Below are 18,473 nucleotides of genomic sequence, written 5' to 3'. Positions count from 1 at the left end.
CTGCTGCCCACTACCCATTTTCTGTTTCTCTAGATTGCCTATTCTAAACATTGCATATAAATGGAATCAGACAATATGTGGCCTTTTGTGACTGGCTTCTTTCATTTAGCATCAAGGTTGATCCATGTTGTAGCAGCTATCAGTACTTTAGTCTACTTTATGACTGAAGAACAATCAACATACCACATTTTATTTATCCATCCATTTTATTTATCCATTCATCAGTTGACAGACATTTGGGCTGTTTCCACCTTGGAGCTGTTACGAATCATGCTGCTATAAACATTTATGAACAAGTTTTGGTGTGGACATGTGTTTCATTTCTCTTGGGTAGATACTTAGGAATGAAATTTCTGGGTCATATGGTAACTCCACGTTTAACATTTTGAGCCACTACCAGACCATTTTCCACAGAGGCTGCCCACTTTACCTTCCTTTCAGTAACGTACTTCAGTAATGAACTTCTAATTTCTCACATCCTCACTGATCCTGTCATTTTTTTGCAGATGTCAAACTGGTTTACTAAAACTGGTCTTTAAACTGCTTCTAATATTTTTTCCTTTATTATTTCTAAAATTTTGTTTTCCCCTAAATTCTCCGTGGCTCCCCCTGTTGCTGATAAGATAAAGCTCCTGGTTCCCGGCTGGCACCCTTCCATCATTCATACCATCTCTGCTCTAAGATTGTGCTCTGGGCTGTTCTGGCCTCCGCATGTGTCCCCATTTCCCCATCATACCCTACCCCCCCCCCCCCCCCCCCCCCCCCCCCGCCTCCCACCTCTTTGTTTCACTGCCCTTCACTGCAGTGCCGTCTGTTCCTGATTGCTGTCCTTGCTCTCTTCAAGTGAATTGTTTTCCACTGTTAGATGTTGTCTGGGTTTCTCTTTGTTTCATTCAACTATTGAAAAAGATAACTGTTTATAGGTCTGTTGTCTCTGCTGAGCAGTGAGCCCAGGGGGCAGGAGTTGGTGTCACTCTTCCATGTCCCCCAAGCCTGGTGTCTTGTTTGGCTAGTGAGAAGGTCTGGCCTGGGGACCTGGGTGACATCACACAGCTGTCTGGAGGCAGTTGCTCACCAGTCTGTGTGCTTAGAGCTGGGCAGGCCCCTGGACTTGGGAACTGCTTCGTGCTGTGATGTTCCTGGTGCTTCCTGGGCCTTCTCTCAGTCTCTCTTGTTTCCTATCTAGGAGATTGTGGACTGGCACAACCCCTGCCAGTGATGGGAAGTGATGCTCGGTGGCAGTGCTGAAGCTCTCTGAATATGGTAAGGGCTGATGCTTGCCTGTTTTTCTGGCATCATGTTATTTTGTCACTTCACTCCTGGGGATGAGGGCCATTTTCCTGGGTGACACACAGTTACCTTCCTCCTGGGAGAGCTGTTGGCTCAGTTGAGGGTAAGGATGTTTGACCTGTTGGAGTGGCTTGCAGGGCCTCATCACAGTTGCAAGAAAGGTACAAAGCTAACATGTTTTGTTGGAGTCTTCCGTTGTGTCTGGTCATTGCTAGGGTGTCCCCAGTCTGTTCCTTATGAACAGTACCCAGGACATGCTCCCTAGATAGATTGTTATGGTCCCCCAGACATGTTCTGGTCCTTACTTTTGTTCTTGATGATCATTTGTTGTTCATTACTCACATCCTGAGAAGGCCATAGCTGTTCGAAGTAGAAGAGATTATGTGCCAGAGCAGAACTGAATTCATTGTAGGTTGTTAAAGAGACAAGTGACGTCTCAAAACCAACTTTTTCTTCTCTCAAATCCCTGTTTTTAGATTCGAATTGCAGCCTTAAATGCCAGCTCTACAATTGAGGATGATCATGAAGGAAGTTTTAAAAGTCACAAAACGCAGACCAAGGAGGCCCAGGTATGTAATCAATGGTGTTCCTCTGCAGGTAGACTTGGCTTTTCATTTCTATAGATAGTACCTCATTTTAAATGGATTCAAGCGACTTAATGGGATTTCCCAGGAAAATCCCATTTGGAAAGATAGCTAGCTCTCCATCTCATGTTAAACCTGCTTTTCTTAAAGATGGTCACACTGAAGAGAAATTCTATATTCTCTGAGCAGTGTTTGGGCTGGTCCAGCTCCTGGGCCCACTTCCCCATCTGGGGCTAGCTTTCCATGCAGCTCATTCCTTTTGCACGCTTCAGGAGTTGCACCCAAGGGATGGTAGCATATTAATGGTAGATGGTGCTTTGAGGTTTCTTGGTACATTGCCTTCACTTTCCAATGTGAAGAGGCCCTTGATGGGGTCTCACTAAAGATCAGTGTGGGGCTAGGTTCCACTTCAGCTCTCTGGATTCTTGGTCTTTCCTCTCTACTACGAGGCCTGCATTCCTTCAATTTCAGCCTGCCTCTTTCCTTCCTTCCTTCCTTCCTTCCTTCCTTCCTTCCATCCATCCATCCATCCATCCATCCATCCATCTCTCCACCAGTGTTCTGCCTTAGTATAGCAATGGTTCTCTTCTTCTTTGTGTCTTAGTTTTCCCTGGAATAAACATGTGCCTCCTCTTTCACAGGAGAAACCGAGGCAGTCTGGAGTCCTTTCAAAAGTCTACTAGTCTTTTGTTCCTGGTCCTCAAGGGATGTCAGTGGGGCTCAGCCTGCCCAGTGCCCCCTCTGTCTGGAGGAGGTTGTTGCCCTCTTTGGGCAATGATCAGGCCAGGGCAGAGTGGCAGAGGAAACAATGGAAACTATCCATATCCTCTACGAATCTTTGGGTTATTATGGCTGGTGCAGCCACTCTCCCAGCTTCACCCAGAAAGGGCCAGCTGAGTTTATAACCTTGCTGTTGCTGTCACCCTGTATCCCTGGGCCAGTGTGTTTTTTGCTGTTGCTTAGACTCAGTTGAGCTGTGTTGCTCGTGTCTCCTTGGGGGGCTCCTGAGGGGTTCTTCTTGTAGTAATGAGCTCCTGGAAGGTTGGAGTATTAGACTTGTTTCCACCACAGAGGTTACAGCTGTCAGTTAATATGGCCTTGACTATAGTCCCCCGTACTCACACTTTTGTCTTAAAAATGACAGACCTTTACATTGTCTGAGAATATCTCTTATCGTGGTTCACAGGAAGCAGAGGCTTTTGCCTTGTATCACAAGGCCCTGGATCTCCAGAAACACGACCGGTTTGAGGAGTCAGCCAAGGCCTACCATGAGCTCCTGGAGGCACGCCTGCTGCGAGAGGTGAGGCACCACAGGCCAGGCAGCGGGCTTGCCCTCTGTTCTCCCACTTGGCTGGACAACCTTGGACATGTTACTTCCCCTCTCTGCCCCCTAACTTTACCACGTGTAGAGTGTCAGCCTCATTAGGTTGCTGTGAAGGTTGAAGGAATTCAGGGAAACACATAAAGTGGTTCTTGGTGCATAGTAAGAACTCTTTGTTGGCTATTTTATTACATTTTCTTATATATATATTTTTTTATTTTTTTATTTCTAGGAGAGAGAGAGAGACAGTGTGAGCAGGGGAGGGTCAGAGAGAGAGGGAGTCATAGATTGAAACAGGCTCCAGGCTCCGAGCTGGCAGTCAGCACAGAGCCCGACGCGGGGCTTGAACCCACGAACCGTGAGATCATGACCTAAGCGAAAGTCGGACGCTTAACCGACTAAGCCACCCAGGCGCCCCCCTTTTTTTTTTTTTTAATATATATATATATATTTTATTACATTTTCTTTATGACTTCTCTGCCAGGTTGGCTGGGGCTATTGTCTCCCTTTTACGGTTGTGGAAATGGAGGCTTAGTGAAGTGTTGATAGCTCAAAGCCATCTAACTAGTGAAATATTAGAGCCAGGATTGGAACCCATGGTTTTCTGATACTTAATGATCCTGTTGCAATACATTTTGGCAAATGCTGTTTGGGCGATAGCCCATGAGCTCAGAAAGCTCAGAAAGTAGGTGCTCCATGGGCTTTTGAAAAACATAGTTGGAGAAAAGGGCTGGGAGAGCAACACAGAGGCACGCTGAGGACACAGGGTATGGCAGGGAGGGACGGGCAGGGCAGGACCTGGATCCAGCCTTGGGACCATGCTACTGGTGAGTGAGTTAAACTTGAGTTGACTGGGTCATGGAGATGTTGCCTGGAGGTTTGAAAATGAGTCTCAACTTAAAATTGATTTAAGAAGAATTATATTTCATTAGAAGGAAAGGCTTTTGTTTTCAAGTAGCCAAACACCAAACACAGAGACACACAGTAAGGAAGCAGACAGATGCCATCCAAGGACATTTTCTGGAACACGGTCCTTTAGTTGAGCAGTCTCCCAGACTTCTAGGAAGATACACACCTGTGTCTCAAGCCCCTACCCCTGGATAGTTTCTACCACTGATGAGGCAAAATGCTAACTGAGTTCTCATTGTCAGTATGAGGAGTCTATCCTTTCTCTTACTCAAGGTATCTGTTCATGTTCCTAATTGGATAGCTTGTCAAGATTCTTTAGTGCTGGTTATAGTGTCTTAGAATTAGGGCCATGGGAATTGTGATCCACACCTCCCCCATTAGTAGGAAGTGAGTGAGGGCCCAGAGATGAAAATGACTTTATTCCACTTTACTGAACTTCAGCCGTGGGCCAGGGCCGGGATATGTTTCAGGAGTGGGTCTTCTCTCAGACCACAGAAGAGTGGGCCTCAGGGGTGTGGGCAGGTGAGCATAGCACCGAGTTGGAAGGGTGCTGGCCAGATTGGCCTTGTGGCCATAGGTATGTCCACTTTGGTGTATGTCAATTTCAGTCTTAAAGGACTGCTGTAGCTCTCTCCTCCTTGGCTTATAAAAGTAAAAGATGGTCATCACTAACAATCGAAAAGTACAGAAAATGTACAGAAAAGTTTGTTTTCACATTTATCTGGCATTGGTGTACCTAATATTAAACTAAATTATGTAGTTACAGTAGCACAAGCATTTGGCATAAACAGGTCATGGAACACAGCTGAATCCTAAGAAATGGACAGGTTAGTTGGCGCACATGCTGGCAGAGGCTTATTGGGGTGAGCCCTTTGTCTCCTGTGGCATCAGCCTGCGTGTCACAGAGGATGGAGAATGGTGCTGAGTCCAGCTGATTAGGTAGAGGTTAGTGATGAGAGCTTCTGCTCTGTCTGGATATACCACTTACTATCTAGTCTCCAGGGTAGACTCACACGGCCTCTGTAACAGGACTTTTGAATAGTTCTGTCCCTGGAGGGTGAAGGTACCTGGTGTCCAGCCTTGGTCAGCCTGTTGGGCATCTTTCTGCAGCATAAGCTTGACAACAGGATGAATGAAGCCTGATTTGAGCCTTTCAGTCTTGTTGTGATTCCTTAAGAGCGCTAGGGTAGATTTCTTGGGTAGTCAAGACGTGTGTCCTGAAGTGTGCATGCCCTCAGATCTCATCTGTGCTGATCATGAAGAATGATGAGTGAGGGTGACCTGTCCCAGAACAAGGCTGAGATATGGACCCGCCCCTGGAAAGAATTTCTTTGTGCCACTGAGTTTTTCCTGTTAGAAAATGTTTGACTCCTTGTCCCGTGGTTAGAGCTGTAGTTTTCCTCATCAGAGATGTCTTACAAGTTGTAGCATTTTCAAAGAGTTTTCATAAAAGCTGTAGGGAAATAACTTTCTTTATAAATCACGTTTACAATCTTGATGTTCTCCTGACTCACTTGCACTTTTGATACTTTAGGTAGGATTTACTGTCCTTAATACAGAGGCCTTGGGGCACTAACTTTTTAGGTAAAGTAACTTACCCACAGGCATGTGATGATTACAGAGTTAGGAGCTTAGCCTCCTGACTCCTAATCTGGCAGTCTTCCTGCTGCGGAATGTGGAGGGATGTGTAAGTTGGCTGTCTGGGCACCTCCAGATCCTGCTGCTTCCCCTGGGTGGCTTTCTCCTGCCCTGTCCCCACCCTGCAGGCCTGGTGTGGGGGAGCTGTGGGCTCTAGGCTTGACTTTTCAGGCATGGCCGTAGCCACAGGGAGGGTTCCCTCTGTCTCTTTTGGTGCCCAGACTATCTGCAAATTGCATTGTGATGGTCTGACTTTTCTTCTCCGTCTGCTTGGAGCTGGAGGAGTCCCCCCAAGAACATCTAGTGTAGTGCTTTCATTTTCCAGTGGAGGGTGGCACTAGACTGGGCCAAAGGCCTGCGGCAGAGACCAGCCCGGAAGCCAGGTATCTTGCTGACTGCCTGCTGAGGCTTCAGGGCCTAGGTGTCCCTTCTTGACCTCTGTTTTTGTTCATAGGCAGTTTCATCTGGTGATGAGAAAGAAGGGTTGAAGCACCCTGGGCTGATGCTGAAATATTCCACATATAAGAACCTGGCCCAGCTGGCAGCCCAGCGAGAGGACCTGGAGACCGCCATGGAATTCTACTTGGAGGTGTGGTTTTGGCAATGCTCCCTCAGTGGTTTTGAAAGCTCTCGGTGGAGGGGGTGAGGTTGTGGTCTTGTTGGCTAAAAAGAAGAACTTGTAGTGGCGCATCGCTGAGCTGTGGTGCCTGAGACCTTCATCAGGTGACAGCAGTGAGTTCAGAGAGAGCAGGGGCCCACATGTGCATTCGTCCCCTGCCACTCAGGATGTGTGTGCTTGCTTACTGTCTTGGCTACCAGGTCCACACCAGCATGGTGGGCATAGTAAGAAAGACGGTGGTTATGAAAAAAATGAAATGAATTGGTACATACACAGGTTCTGAGAACACAGCCTGCCCTCTGCTACCCTGCTTCTGCTCAGAACAGTATCGCCATGATTTCTGTGTTACCGTCACTATCTCTGTGGGCACCTCTGATGTGTCCTGCACCATGCAAACTGCTTTCCAAGCATGCATTAACCCTGTACCATCTTGCAGGAAGGTGTCTTTATCTTCATTTTAGTGATGAGGGGACTGAGGCTCGGATCACTCTTCTGGTCAGTGTGGAAACAGGGATGTGAACTGAGGTCTGTCTCTGTAGCCTATAATCTTTCTAGAATCCCACAAATTAAAATTAAATTAAAAATTTTAAATTTTACAGAAATACTCCACAAATCTCCTGTTTTAATGGTACTCTCACTTCTTTTATCTATCAGATATGTAAAGAATACAGATGTTCAGAGAGACAAAGTATGTCAAGAAAATGTTCTAAATTTGATAAACTGGTTCATGTAACTTGTATTTGCCATTTTTTCTGGGTAGTTGGCGTGATTGGGCTAGTGCTATGTCCCTCCCATCCCCTGGGCACCTGTTCAGCAAGAGAGCTGACTGAACGTGTGTGCCCTTTTTTTGTGCTGCTTCTAGGCAGTCATGCTGGACTCCACAGATGTCAACCTCTGGTATAAAATTGGACACGTGGCCCTGAGGCTCATCCGGGTCCCCCTGGCTCGCCATGCTTTTGAGGAAGGACTGCGGTGCAATCCTGACCACTGGCCCTGCTTGGACAACCTCATCACTGTCCTGTACACCCTCAGTGATTACACAAGTGAGTCAGGCTTTGATGGCTTTCTCCCATGCCCTTGTGTTTTGGGGACAGAGGAGGGAGGGCGGCTTGGGTAAGTTGGAGGCCAGGTTAACACTGAAGAGCTTTCTGCCTGACTATCAGGAAAGGGAGATGACTTTGCATTCCGGTTTTTGCATGTGTCTTTCTTACTCAGATAAGATTTATTGAGAGCATTATAGTAGTAGGTAGCATGTTCTCTGAGTGTTTTTTCCTTTGGGTATCTCATTTCATCCCTGCATTGTCCCATCCTGTGCCAGAACCTCTTTCTATAACTTGCTGACCAAAGGCCTAGCAGCTGCAACTCGACTCCTGGTGATGGGGACCTCACTACCCCTGGAGGCAGTCTCTTTCTTTGCAGAGCAGCAGGGCTACTGGAAAGGTCTCTGCCAGATGGAGCCCCAGTCTGTCCTCCAGTTGCTTAAGCTTCTTGGCTCGAGCCTTGCCATCTGCTCTGCAGAGAACACCTCTGTCCCTTGCATGGGCTGGTCCTGAGGCAGGCACTGATTAGGTGTTCTGGAAGTTAGCCTCCTCTGTGTGTCCTCTGAGGCCAGAGCAGAAGGAGACTCTCCAGGAGTGCTCAGAGCAGGGCTGGGTGCAGTGGGAGCCCAGGGCTTATGAGCTGACTGTGTGTGCTGCAGGCTGGTCTGGTGTGTGAAGGTGCTCTGTACCTGGCTAAGCCATCCTTCTTTTTAGGACAGACATGCCAATGAGCACTTGCTATCATTCTGAAGGTTTAAGTCTGGAAGACTGACTGGCAGAGGCCTTTTCCTCCCTGCCTCTCCTTTTTTAATGTCTATTTATTTTAGAGTGAGACAGAGTGTGAGCTGGGGAGGGGCAGAGAGAGGGGGAGACACAGAATCTGAAGCAGGCTCCAGGCTCTGAGCTGTCAGCACAGAACCTGATGCAGGGCTCGAAACCACGAACCATTAGATCATGGCCTGAACTGAAGCTGGATGTTTAACCAACTGAGCCACCCAGGTGCCCCTTTCCCTTCCTTTTTTTAAGACAAATAGCATAGAGTATTTTGAGAAGGACTAGGCTCTGCTCACCATTGCCTACCTCTGGTTCTTCACAACCACTTTTTAAAGCTCTTTCATTGAGGTAAGACACACACACACACATCCACACACATAGTTCACAGTGTGTATACATAAGACAAATCAAGATTGCAGATTGTTTCTAGAGCCCCAGAAGGCAGGCTGCTTTGGGTCCCATTCCAGTCATTACCACCCAGAGGTGATCTTGATCTCTCTGTGTTGTCACTCACCAGAGATGAACTCTGCTTGTCGTCGAGTCTCCTCCGTGTGGCATCAGGTGGTGGTGTGTACTCTTCTCAGCCAGGTTCCTTTGGCCATGGTCTTCCTGTCCACGAGCACCCCTAGGCAGTCGCTAGACCATCTGTTATGTGTGTACACAATTTGGCCACTCTGTGCTTGCCATTGGGTCCTTTCCAGAGTTGGGTGTTTGCATATCGCTGCTGTGAATGTTCTTGTGTGCATGCGCTGAAGGACATAGCCCTTGTTCTGTTGCTGCAGTTTTCACCACTCCTCCCCCCCCGCCCCCAGCAGAATGTGATAGTCCTTGTGGGGCACCCTTTGGACCCTCACAGCTTCTTCTTCCAGGCGTGTTTAGGCTTCTCTTGGAAGCTTTTCTGGCAGCTTGGGGGCCACCTTGAGGTGGACAGCCTTGTGTCCTGCCTTCCTTTCCCTGGCCACCTGGTTTAGTTCTTTGCACCCTTCTCCCATGGTAAGAGAAGTTGTGCTTGGCAAACTTAACGTCCCTGGGGGAAAACAGGCCTGGGGGACTAAATGGCTGCTCTGTCTAGGAGAGCCCTGCCCTGATTGACCTGATGCTCATTTAAACCCCAAAGTAAAAGCAGCATGTTAAATCGACTCCCAGAGGCACTTGACCCACTAGAGATGAGGAGGCCGGGTGCTTGGGGTTGATGCCTGCTGACCACCTCTTTTTCCCTTGGGACTTCTTAGGCCTTCCCTCTGTGGGAATGTTGGTGTAGTACAGCTAGTGTGCTGAGCTTTACTGCAGCCAAAATGCCTGCCGAGAGCCAGCATCATCAAATGCTCAGGGCCTCCTTGGTCTTCTCTCTGGACATCTGTGGCATCTGTGGCCACTCTTGTGTCCCACTGTGGTCCCAGAGAGACTGTGTTCTTGGTTGTGTGGGGCAGGGACCTGTGGGCAATCTGTGCAGCTGTTCAGTCCACTGCTTGCTTGGCTGTGCTGGGACTACCCGGGCCCTCCATGCTCACAGATCGCACAGCTTTTGTATGCCTTGTGGGCAGCAGTGTGGTACCTGTGGAGCTCTGTGACCAGGCTCTGCTTCTCCCCTGGCACTCTAGGAGGATACCACTTCCTTCTCTCTCTTTCAGAGCTCCCATGTCCACATCTCTGCTTCGGCTCTACCTTTCCTTCCTCCTTAGTCCTGGCCCCTTCTTTGTCTGGTTATTCTTGATAGGAGCGACTTGCAATCCATCTACACTCAGACCCCGAAGCCGAGTATAGCATGGTGGTGGTCCAAGTGCCCAGCAAAAGCAGAGCTGGTACTTGGCTGCACTGTGCCATTTCCCGTGTGTTCATAGGTGAGGCCTGCTGGCACTGAGCCTGCTGGGGACTCTTGGCAGTCCCATCTGTCAGGCTGTTTCCGCTTACAAATACTAAAGGCTTTCCTAGTTCACATCACAGCTCTGCTTCGTGATTCCTCACCAGCCCATTTTTCTCTAGGTTGATTTGCCTGTTACTGTCTCCATTCCTGGACGAGCTGGAGAAGTCACAGGCTTTCCAGATCATTGATTTGAGGATGCTCATTGACATGAATGATGTACACGTATTTACTTGCAAGCAATAGCTATTTTTGGTGAGAAGAGTTTAAAGAAAAGAAAAAGAAGGGGGAAAGTTGGAAAATACAGATAAGCAGAAGGAACAGAAACTGGTTTCGTGTATACAAATGGGGTCACCCCGTATGGCCTGCTTGTTTTTGTGCCTTCTCCCCCAGCTGTCCTGCAGCCTTCCTCTGGTGAGTGAGCACACCCTCGACCATTTATAGGGCGGCTGCTCAGCAGCCCAGTGTGGATTGGGGAAGCCTTCCTTAACTAGGCTCCCTGGTGAGGCACTGAGTGGTTTCCTGGTTTTTTGAAGGCTGATTTCCAGTTAGCCAGTAGCCGATCACCATGGGCCTGCAGGTGTTTGCAGTGGCTCCCAGGGGTGGATTGTTGAGCCGGAGGTGTGTGTGTAACACCTCTGGTTCTCCGGAAAGGTCATACAGCCTGTCCTCCCACAGCAGCACTTGGGTTTGCCTCATCTGCTGTGAGCAGTGGTATTTTCAGGATCTTTCCTGACTGAATTAGGTAAGTAGTATCTCGTATTGTTTACCATCATTACTTCCATTCCAGAGTAGAGATGTTTTCTTGGTGTTAACTGGCAAGGCCAGAGGTTTGGGGTACAAGCTCAGAGGTCATGTTGTTTCTTTCCCTGCCAGCGTGTCTCTACTTCATCTGCAAAGCTTTGGAGAAGGACTGCCGGTACAGCAAAGGATTGGTTCTTAAGGAAAAGATCTTTGAAGAACAGCCTTGTCTCCGGAAGGACTCCCTCCGAATGTTTCTTAAATGGTGGGTCCTGCCTCTTCCTGTGCTGGTTCTGCAACCCCTTTCCCCCCAACAATGTGTGGTTGGTGGATATCAGGAGGCATGTGTACCTCCTTCTCTCAGGTCCTGACCTGACAGTTGAGCCCCTGCAATTCATTCCCTGCTCTACACCCTCACCTGACTTTGATCCTGCCTTGCTTATTATGCGCCTATGTGCTTAATCCCTTCTTGGCTCTCTGCTGCCCTACTGCCCTGCTGTCTCTTGGCATTTACCAGCTGTCCTCTGGATGTTTGCAGTAGTCTACTGCCCACCTTGCCTCCTCGCTGTTTTCCTTTCTAGGACTTTGCTCCCAGTGAGTCCTATGTTTAGTGTCCCAGAAATGACCCTGACCCTGTGCCACCCCTGCCTTGCCTCCAGGACAAAGCACATGATTGGTACATCACCTAGGAGGTTTACAGTCTGACCCCCTTGGTTCTCCTTGCCTCCTACTTCTTTTTTTTTTTAATGTTTTTTATTTATTTCTAGGAGAGAGAGAGACAGCGTGAGCAGGGGAGGGTCAGAGAGAGAGGGAGTCACAGACTGAAACAGGCTCCAGGCTCTGAGCTGGCAGTCAGCACAGAGCCCGACGCGGGGCTCGAACCCACGAACTGCGAGATCATGACCTAAGCGAAAGTCGGACGCTTAACCGACTAAGCCACCAGGCGCCCCATCCTTGCCTCCTACTTCTCCCTCCCCAAGGAGAAGAGAGCCGTAGGTCCCCAACAGATACCAGGCCTGGCCCCATTGTGCACTGTCCTTTCCCTGTGCCCTGTCTTCCTCATGTCCTCACCTGGAAGGCCATCCTTCCACCTCTCCACCTGTTGTGCCATTTCTCCTTCTTTGTTTTCCAGCTCCCAGTTTGGGCAGCTTTCCAAACTCTGGCTGCCTCCATCCCCCAGCCCTCCAGATGAACCAACTCCTCTGTCCTCTAGTCCTTGGCCCCTGGAACTCAGCTGGTGGTGGTTATTTATCTCTGTCTCTTTCCCTTGTAAGATTATATGTCTTGTTCATATCTTTCCTGATGGTATTAACCATCATTGGAGAGAAATAAAATGGAAAACTAAATCCATAAGCAAGGCACTTTGTGGTAGAGCCCCACTGAGAGGCATCAGGACAGCCTGGGCAGGAGGGCAGGTATTGCTGGGCCACCTCAGGTGCAGGTGTGTCTGGGTGAGGGCACCTGAGGCCTCAAAGCCCCCACCCTTTCTGTAGTTTTGATACACCAGGAACTTTGGTGAGCTTAGGTGGTCTGATGACTTTTTTGGACTGGGCAGGATGGGAAAGTTCTTTTAAAATTCTCTGTAAATAATTGAGAGCGAGGTTATATTTTTCTGTGGCTTTTCTGACATTACTGTGATACTGTTAATACATATGAAAACTCTTTGATCAATTTTGAATTGTAGAGGAACAAAGGGTATTAGTCACTTCTATTGTATGTTGGTATTAAGAATGCTAATTACTGCCCTTAGGGGCCAGACTCAAGGGGTTATTTTATTTGTAGGAAGAATGAATACAGATTAAAGGGTATTAACTTAACTGCATCCCTGTCTGTAAAATTTCAGCCTTGGCTCTAGTTTGTAACATTGTAATTTCTCTCTGTCTTACACGATTTTAGTGACATGTCAATTCATGATGTGTCAGTGAGCGCAGCTGAGACGCAGGCCATTGTAGAGGAGGCCCTGGGGCTGCGGAAGAAGAGGCAGGCGCTGACTGTGCGGGAGAAGGAGCCAGACTTGAAGCTGGTGCAGCCCATCCCCTTCTTCACGTAGGTCGTCCGGGTCTCTGGGGTTGCTTGGTTGGCTGGTGGACCCCTGCACGGGAGGGAGAGGCCCCGAGGCCTGACCCCGTGCTGATGGTGTGAGTGGGAGCTGGGTGCATGTTGGACACATGCCAAGAGGCGTGCACTTAACTTGTTGGCTGTCAAGAAGCAGTCCAGGTCTCACAAGTATGCCTCATGTAAGTCTCTGCTCTTGCTGTTCTTGACGCCAGCCACCAGCCACGTCCTAGTAAACCCCCCTCTCAGTCTGCCCTTCCCAGAGGGGAAAATGAAACTAACATTTGCCAAACACTGGACAGGAGGAAACTGGGTTCAGAGCAGTGAAATGGTGAATGGAGAGTCTGGAGTTGATCCCAGGTGTGGGTTCTGTGGCTCTTGAACCCATGCTCTCCCTCAAGGGCTATGTGGGATGCACTGGAGGATGGGCTTCAGCATGGCCTTTGTGAATCCCACAGTGTGCGAGAGGTCCCCAGGGAAGAGAAAACTGGTATTGGCAGCCTCCCAGAGTTGGGGTCATTCAGCCACTTAGTGAGATCTGGTGTGCAGTTTTGTTTTTAAAATTCTGACATTGAATCTCGAATCTTTAAATGTAGTATGCTTTGATAGCAGTGTTCTTCTGCTCAGAGGTGGTGTCATGTGGTGGTCTGCAGCTCCTGCCCTGGATCAGGCAGGCCTGGGGCCGATACTGGCACCCTGAAGTGGGTGACCCTGGGATGCTACACGCCAATCCTAAAACCAGGGAGAGCAACCCTCTTTTGTAGGGTTGTTGTGATAATGGACTAGAGCAGCTGTGGCCAGCACAGAGCCAGCACCCTGCCCACACTCAGGGGGCCTAGCTTTCGGTCCATAGTATGACTGCTGGTATGTTTTCACATGTTGAGTCTCCCAGGAATGTCTTCCTGCCTGGACTCTGAGACAGTTGGAAAGTTGGGGCTGTTTTGCCATCGTGTCAGATGGCTTTCCCATTATTTTGTCAGTTGGGGCAGGAGCCCACATCCTGGGAGTGTGGACTCCCCAGCCAAGGGGTTCGGGACTTCGGGAAGGGTCCTGGGTGCCTGCCTCCCTGCTACAGTGAAGGAGAGGAAGGCCTGAGAACACTGGAGAGGATCCTGGCGATGTGACTAGAGAAGAAAGCTGTGAACTGGTGTCCAGGCTGCCCTCATGCAAGGGGAAGGCCAACAGAAGCATGAGGGAGGGGGACTTGGCTGGAGGACATGGTACTCGCTAGTGAAGTCCAGGACTGAGTTATTAGAGGAAGAGTGCAGAGATTCTTTCTCTGGGATGGTGGGTGGGGCTTTTAAAATAACCACTGTCTGTTATCGGGCTTGGCACACTCCTCCCACAGAGGACCGGATGGTAGGTGCTTTAGGCTTTGTGGCCAGGTACCGTCTCTGTTGTATATTCTTCTCAGGTGTGTGTGTGAGAGAATAACAACCCTTTATAAATGCAGATGTCATTCTTAGCTTGTGGGCTGTACAAAACAGGCTGTGGGCCATGGTTTGCCACCCCTTGGTCTATTCATTGCCTACTAGGTGAATGAAATTGTGTGTTTAAGGCATTAGACATAATAGAGATGGTGAACAAATTCTTCCCCATCTGCATGTAACCCTTACCGAAGACTGGAAAAGAATAGGTAGGAAATCCCTTCTAGTCCTAGGAGCCTCCATTTGGTTAGATTCTGGATTTTAAAGCATCTTCCATTTTTATTCTTTCCACAACATTGTTTGGATGCCAGCTTCATGTCAGGCACTGTGCTCTGTGCTGGGGACTCACCATAGCAGGCCTGGTCCCTCTCGGGAGGCCATTTGAGGGATAGTCAGTCACCTGAAAAAAAAATGCCCCAAGCTGAGAGGCCCTTCGAGGAGAGTAGCACAGCATCTTGGGGGGAGCTCATAATGGAGTCTGCACTGCTTTGGGGGTCAGGGAAAGGCTTAGGTGCTAGGGCTGGAATCTGATAGGAGTGGCAGAGGGGCTGGGATGTGAGTGACAGCCTTGTTTTGGGGCAGAAAGAAGCCTGTGCAAAGTTCCTGTGGTATGTAGGGGTATGATTTTGTTTGTAGAATTGAAACAACATGAGCATGGTGGGAAGGTGGAGGAGGAATATGAGATGAGGCCAGGTCAGTTGGCTGGGCCAGCCTATGCGGCACCATGAGGCTGAGGGTATGAGTTTTAGCCTGAGAGCATGGGAAGCTGTTCAGTGATGGGCAGGTGGCTAGATCGTGCCACACCATATCATACCACAACACAACATATAACAACGTAGAGCATGGAGCAGGGGACAGCAGATAGGATAACACACCACACCACAATAAGACAGACACCTGACAGCACATATCATATGATGTACAGCAGAGCACACAGCACAGCACACAGTGGTCTTCGTTTGCCGTGCTGCAGGCCCTGGCCTAGGTGGGGCCCCACTGAGATGCTGCTTCCAGGGGCCCATTTAGCCCCTTTAGACCACATCCCTACTAGCAGCCCCTTTTCACCTCCCCTTGGCCCAAAATAGTGGCATCAGAGAAAACCCACAGATGATTGAAAAATTTGACCTTTTTGAAGTGAGTCAGTGGTTTTCATGCCTGCCTGGTGGTCTGAAGGTACCTGAACTGCTCCAGGGCTTGTGCCGGGGTTGAGGACAGGAGGCTGCTGGGCCCTGCTTCTGCTCGGTCTGCTCCACCTCAGTGGTGTTGGACTCTGGATTTCGTCTGTAAAAACCATGAGCACCCTGCCTGCCCTCACGGAGATGGCAGTTGCGGGGCCAGCTCTGCCGCCTCTCCACAGGCTTGGAGCAACTGATAATGGGTGCTGACCAGGTGTGGCGATCCTCTTCTTGCAGCTGGAAGTGCCTTGGAGAGAGTTTGCTGGCCATGTACAACCACCTCACTACCTGTGAGCCCTTGCGGCCCAGACTTGGCAAGAGGATCGACCTGTCTGACTACCAGGACCCGAGCCAGCCTCTGGTGTCTTCTCTGGTGGTGGCACCTGTCAGTGTGATCCAGCCAAGCCCTGTCACTGCACACCCAGCTGTGACTATGGCAGAACCCGTGCTCTCCTATGCCCCTGTGGCCACAGCCAGCTTCCCGCTGCACAGTCCCAGCCTGCTGGAGACCGGTGTCCCTGCAGGTGAGGAAGTTTGCTGGGGTCAGCTTCTGGGGAGGCCCCATTTGCTGGGCAAGAATGAGTGTTGCGGTGCCCTGGCCTCCCCAGAGAGATGGGTCTTGCTCCCGATCTCAGCCCAAGGGTTAAGTGAGAGCCCCTGGCTCTGCAAGGGGAATTCAACCTGTTCACAGGGCTGTTGCTCATCAGGGGGCCACTTCAGCACCAAAGCCCCCGAGAGGAGGGGGTCTGACCTCAGGGGTGCAGCTTCTTGAGACTGCTGAACACCTGGCTAGTAGGTCCTGGCATACAGGTCGCTCTTCCTACCTGTGATGTGTGAGCTGGCAGGACCCTCTGTTAGTTCTGCTCTGCTGCTGGCCATGTGCTGTGTCCTGGGACACTGGGGTGTACTGACTTTGAGGCTTTTGACCTTAAAAACCAGTCAGCAAAGTTACTACTATATGGGAATATATTTTTTAATGGTTTTATTGATTTTTTTTAATTATCAATGTCAATGAGGTTATAAAAAAATTCAGACAAAAGTTCCAAGCCTTTTCTTGATTTCCATGTCCCTGATGAAAAGAATATCTGATAGTTAAAGAAGTTTCTAAATGAACACGTATGTTTTTTCTAACTTTTTTTGCTTAAGCATATGTGACACTCCTTTGCTCTTTGTATAATTCACATGATTCTCTTGCTCATGTCCTATCATTGGGTCCTTAGAAGGTCCTGGGTGGTGAGCAGAGTTAGCGTTGCTGCTGTTTGCTCTGTTGTGATGTCCTAGGTACATCCACTGAGTTGCCAGTGGCTCCTGCAGCCAGCCAGCCAGAGGGAGATGTTGGGGCAGTGTTTGAGACTGTAGTGTTCTGTAGCTGTGGTGAATAATCTTGAGATCTGGCTTGTGGGTTCTGTGAATTCAAGCAGGGTGTGAGTTAAGTATTTTGAGTTTGAAATTAACTTTATTCAGGACTCTTGTTAAAAGACGAGCAGTTTCTTGAGTGTCAGAAATAAAGATGAAACACACTGGTAGAATTAGAAAATTAGGGGCACTCATGTGCCTCTTTGGTGCGTTTTCTTACCTCTGCCCCTTATAAGATTTCAGTTTGCACTCTTTGTAAAGGTGATGTTTCTGGGGGAGATAAATCCAAGAAAGGAGTAAAACGGAAGAAGATTGCAGAAGAGAGTGGAGAGACGGCGAAGCGGCGGTCTGCCCGTGTACGAAACACCAAGTGCAAGAAAGAAGAGAAAGTAGACTTCCAGGAGCTTCTGATGAAGTTCTTGCCATCTAGGTACCATACAGACGTTTTCTCATTTGCAAAAATAAGCAAACATGTAAGGCTCCAGCCTTTGCCACCAGTAGAGTTTTTCTTTCTGTTGCTACCCTCTCCCCTGGGCACCTCCTTTGTTTTCCCATAACATCTGTGCCAATGGCCAAAGCACAGATGTCACTGGCTTGGGATCTTGGGTTTTACTCACTTCTCTACCCTCTGAACTTCCTGAAGGCAGGAACCATGACTTGCACATCTTTTGGAGGATCACATACTCCGTGGGCCCTTGGGAAGTGGATGGATCCACCGAGCTGGAGGCCGCTCGCTCATGTCCTCATGCACGCACAGACACCCACTTGCTGAGAGGCCTAGGGCCACTGCTGCTTGGGTGCAGACTCTGGGAAACCCCACGGAAGGGAGCACTCATTCCGCTTTTGGGAAGAGTATGTGTGCTTGGTTTCTCCAGGCTCAGCAGGATTCCCTCATTCCGAGGAGGAGGAGGAAGACAGGCTTGTAAATTCTCTTGCTTTCACCAGTTCCCGGTGTTCTCAGAGAAGCCTCGTGGGAGGAGAAGCACCCAGGCTGCTTCAAGTTGGGAGGGGCTTGGACTCCAGTGTTCCTTAAGCCTGTCTTCACCAGGCCTCTTGCTTTTTGTCCTTGTCTCCCCACCTCCTCCAGAGGCTCCAGGGCCCTTGATTCCTGAGCCATCCTGGACACCTTTGTTAATGGTGCCAGTAGGTGGACTTCCTGATGCCTCTTCTCCTGCCCTTAGCTGAGCAGAGAGAGCAGTTCTGGTTGTGCTTCTCTATCATTTTGCTGCCATCTGACATTTGACAGGCACGATTCCTGTCTGCTGAGGCTTCCTCTTATCCCCTGTGTCTTTGTGAGTTCATGCCTTTTTATCCCTTCAGTTACTGGAATAGAGTTTGAGAAGTAGTTGTGTGTATTCATACATGTATTTAAGAGAGAGAAAGCTTGAGCAAGGGAGAGGGGCAGAGGATGAGAAAGAGAGAGAGGGAGAATCTTATGCAAACTGCATGCTCAGTGTGGAGCCTGACATGGGGTTTGATCCCATGACCCTGGGATCATGACCTGAGCTGAAATCAAAAGTCGGACACTCAACTGACTGAGCCACCCAGGTGGCCCCCAGTATGCATCTTTAACCGGGAATCCTCAGCTGGTGATTTGGCCCATGACAGTTTATTTTTAGGGGTGACAACATCCAAGTGCAGGAGGAGCCAAAAGCTTTAGGTGGATTGTGAATCCATTTTACA

At 49.2% G+C, this 18,473-nt stretch overlaps 1 protein-coding gene across 3 annotated transcripts in view; it reads left to right on the top strand.

Annotated features, from left to right (window-relative positions):
- Window positions 1-18,473, top strand: part of CABIN1 (calcineurin binding protein 1) — a 153,224-nt gene that overhangs the window by 13,747 nt on the left and 121,004 nt on the right. For all 3 annotated transcript variants that reach the window (XM_039223826.1, XM_039223829.1, XM_039223827.1), the window contains exons 2-10: window positions 1,187-1,263; window positions 1,767-1,859; window positions 3,061-3,174; window positions 6,197-6,331; window positions 7,224-7,404; window positions 10,913-11,042; window positions 12,674-12,823; window positions 15,672-15,958; window positions 17,052-17,220. In XM_039223826.1, the coding sequence (XP_039079757.1) occupies window positions 1,261-1,263; window positions 1,767-1,859; window positions 3,061-3,174; window positions 6,197-6,331; window positions 7,224-7,404; window positions 10,913-11,042; window positions 12,674-12,823; window positions 15,672-15,958; window positions 17,052-17,220 (1,262 nt within the window). In that variant the 5' untranslated portion in view covers window positions 1,187-1,260. The remainder of the gene's footprint in view (window positions 1-1,186; window positions 1,264-1,766; window positions 1,860-3,060; window positions 3,175-6,196; window positions 6,332-7,223; window positions 7,405-10,912; window positions 11,043-12,673; window positions 12,824-15,671; window positions 15,959-17,051; window positions 17,221-18,473) is intronic.

The sequence above is a fragment of the Hyaena hyaena genome, unplaced genomic scaffold (genome assembly GCF_003009895.1).
Source record: "Hyaena hyaena isolate Hyena2069 unplaced genomic scaffold, ASM300989v1 scaffold_1462, whole genome shotgun sequence".
Lineage (NCBI taxonomy): Eukaryota > Metazoa > Chordata > Mammalia > Carnivora > Hyaenidae > Hyaena > Hyaena hyaena.
This window is presented reverse-complemented; position numbering and strand designations above follow the sequence as displayed.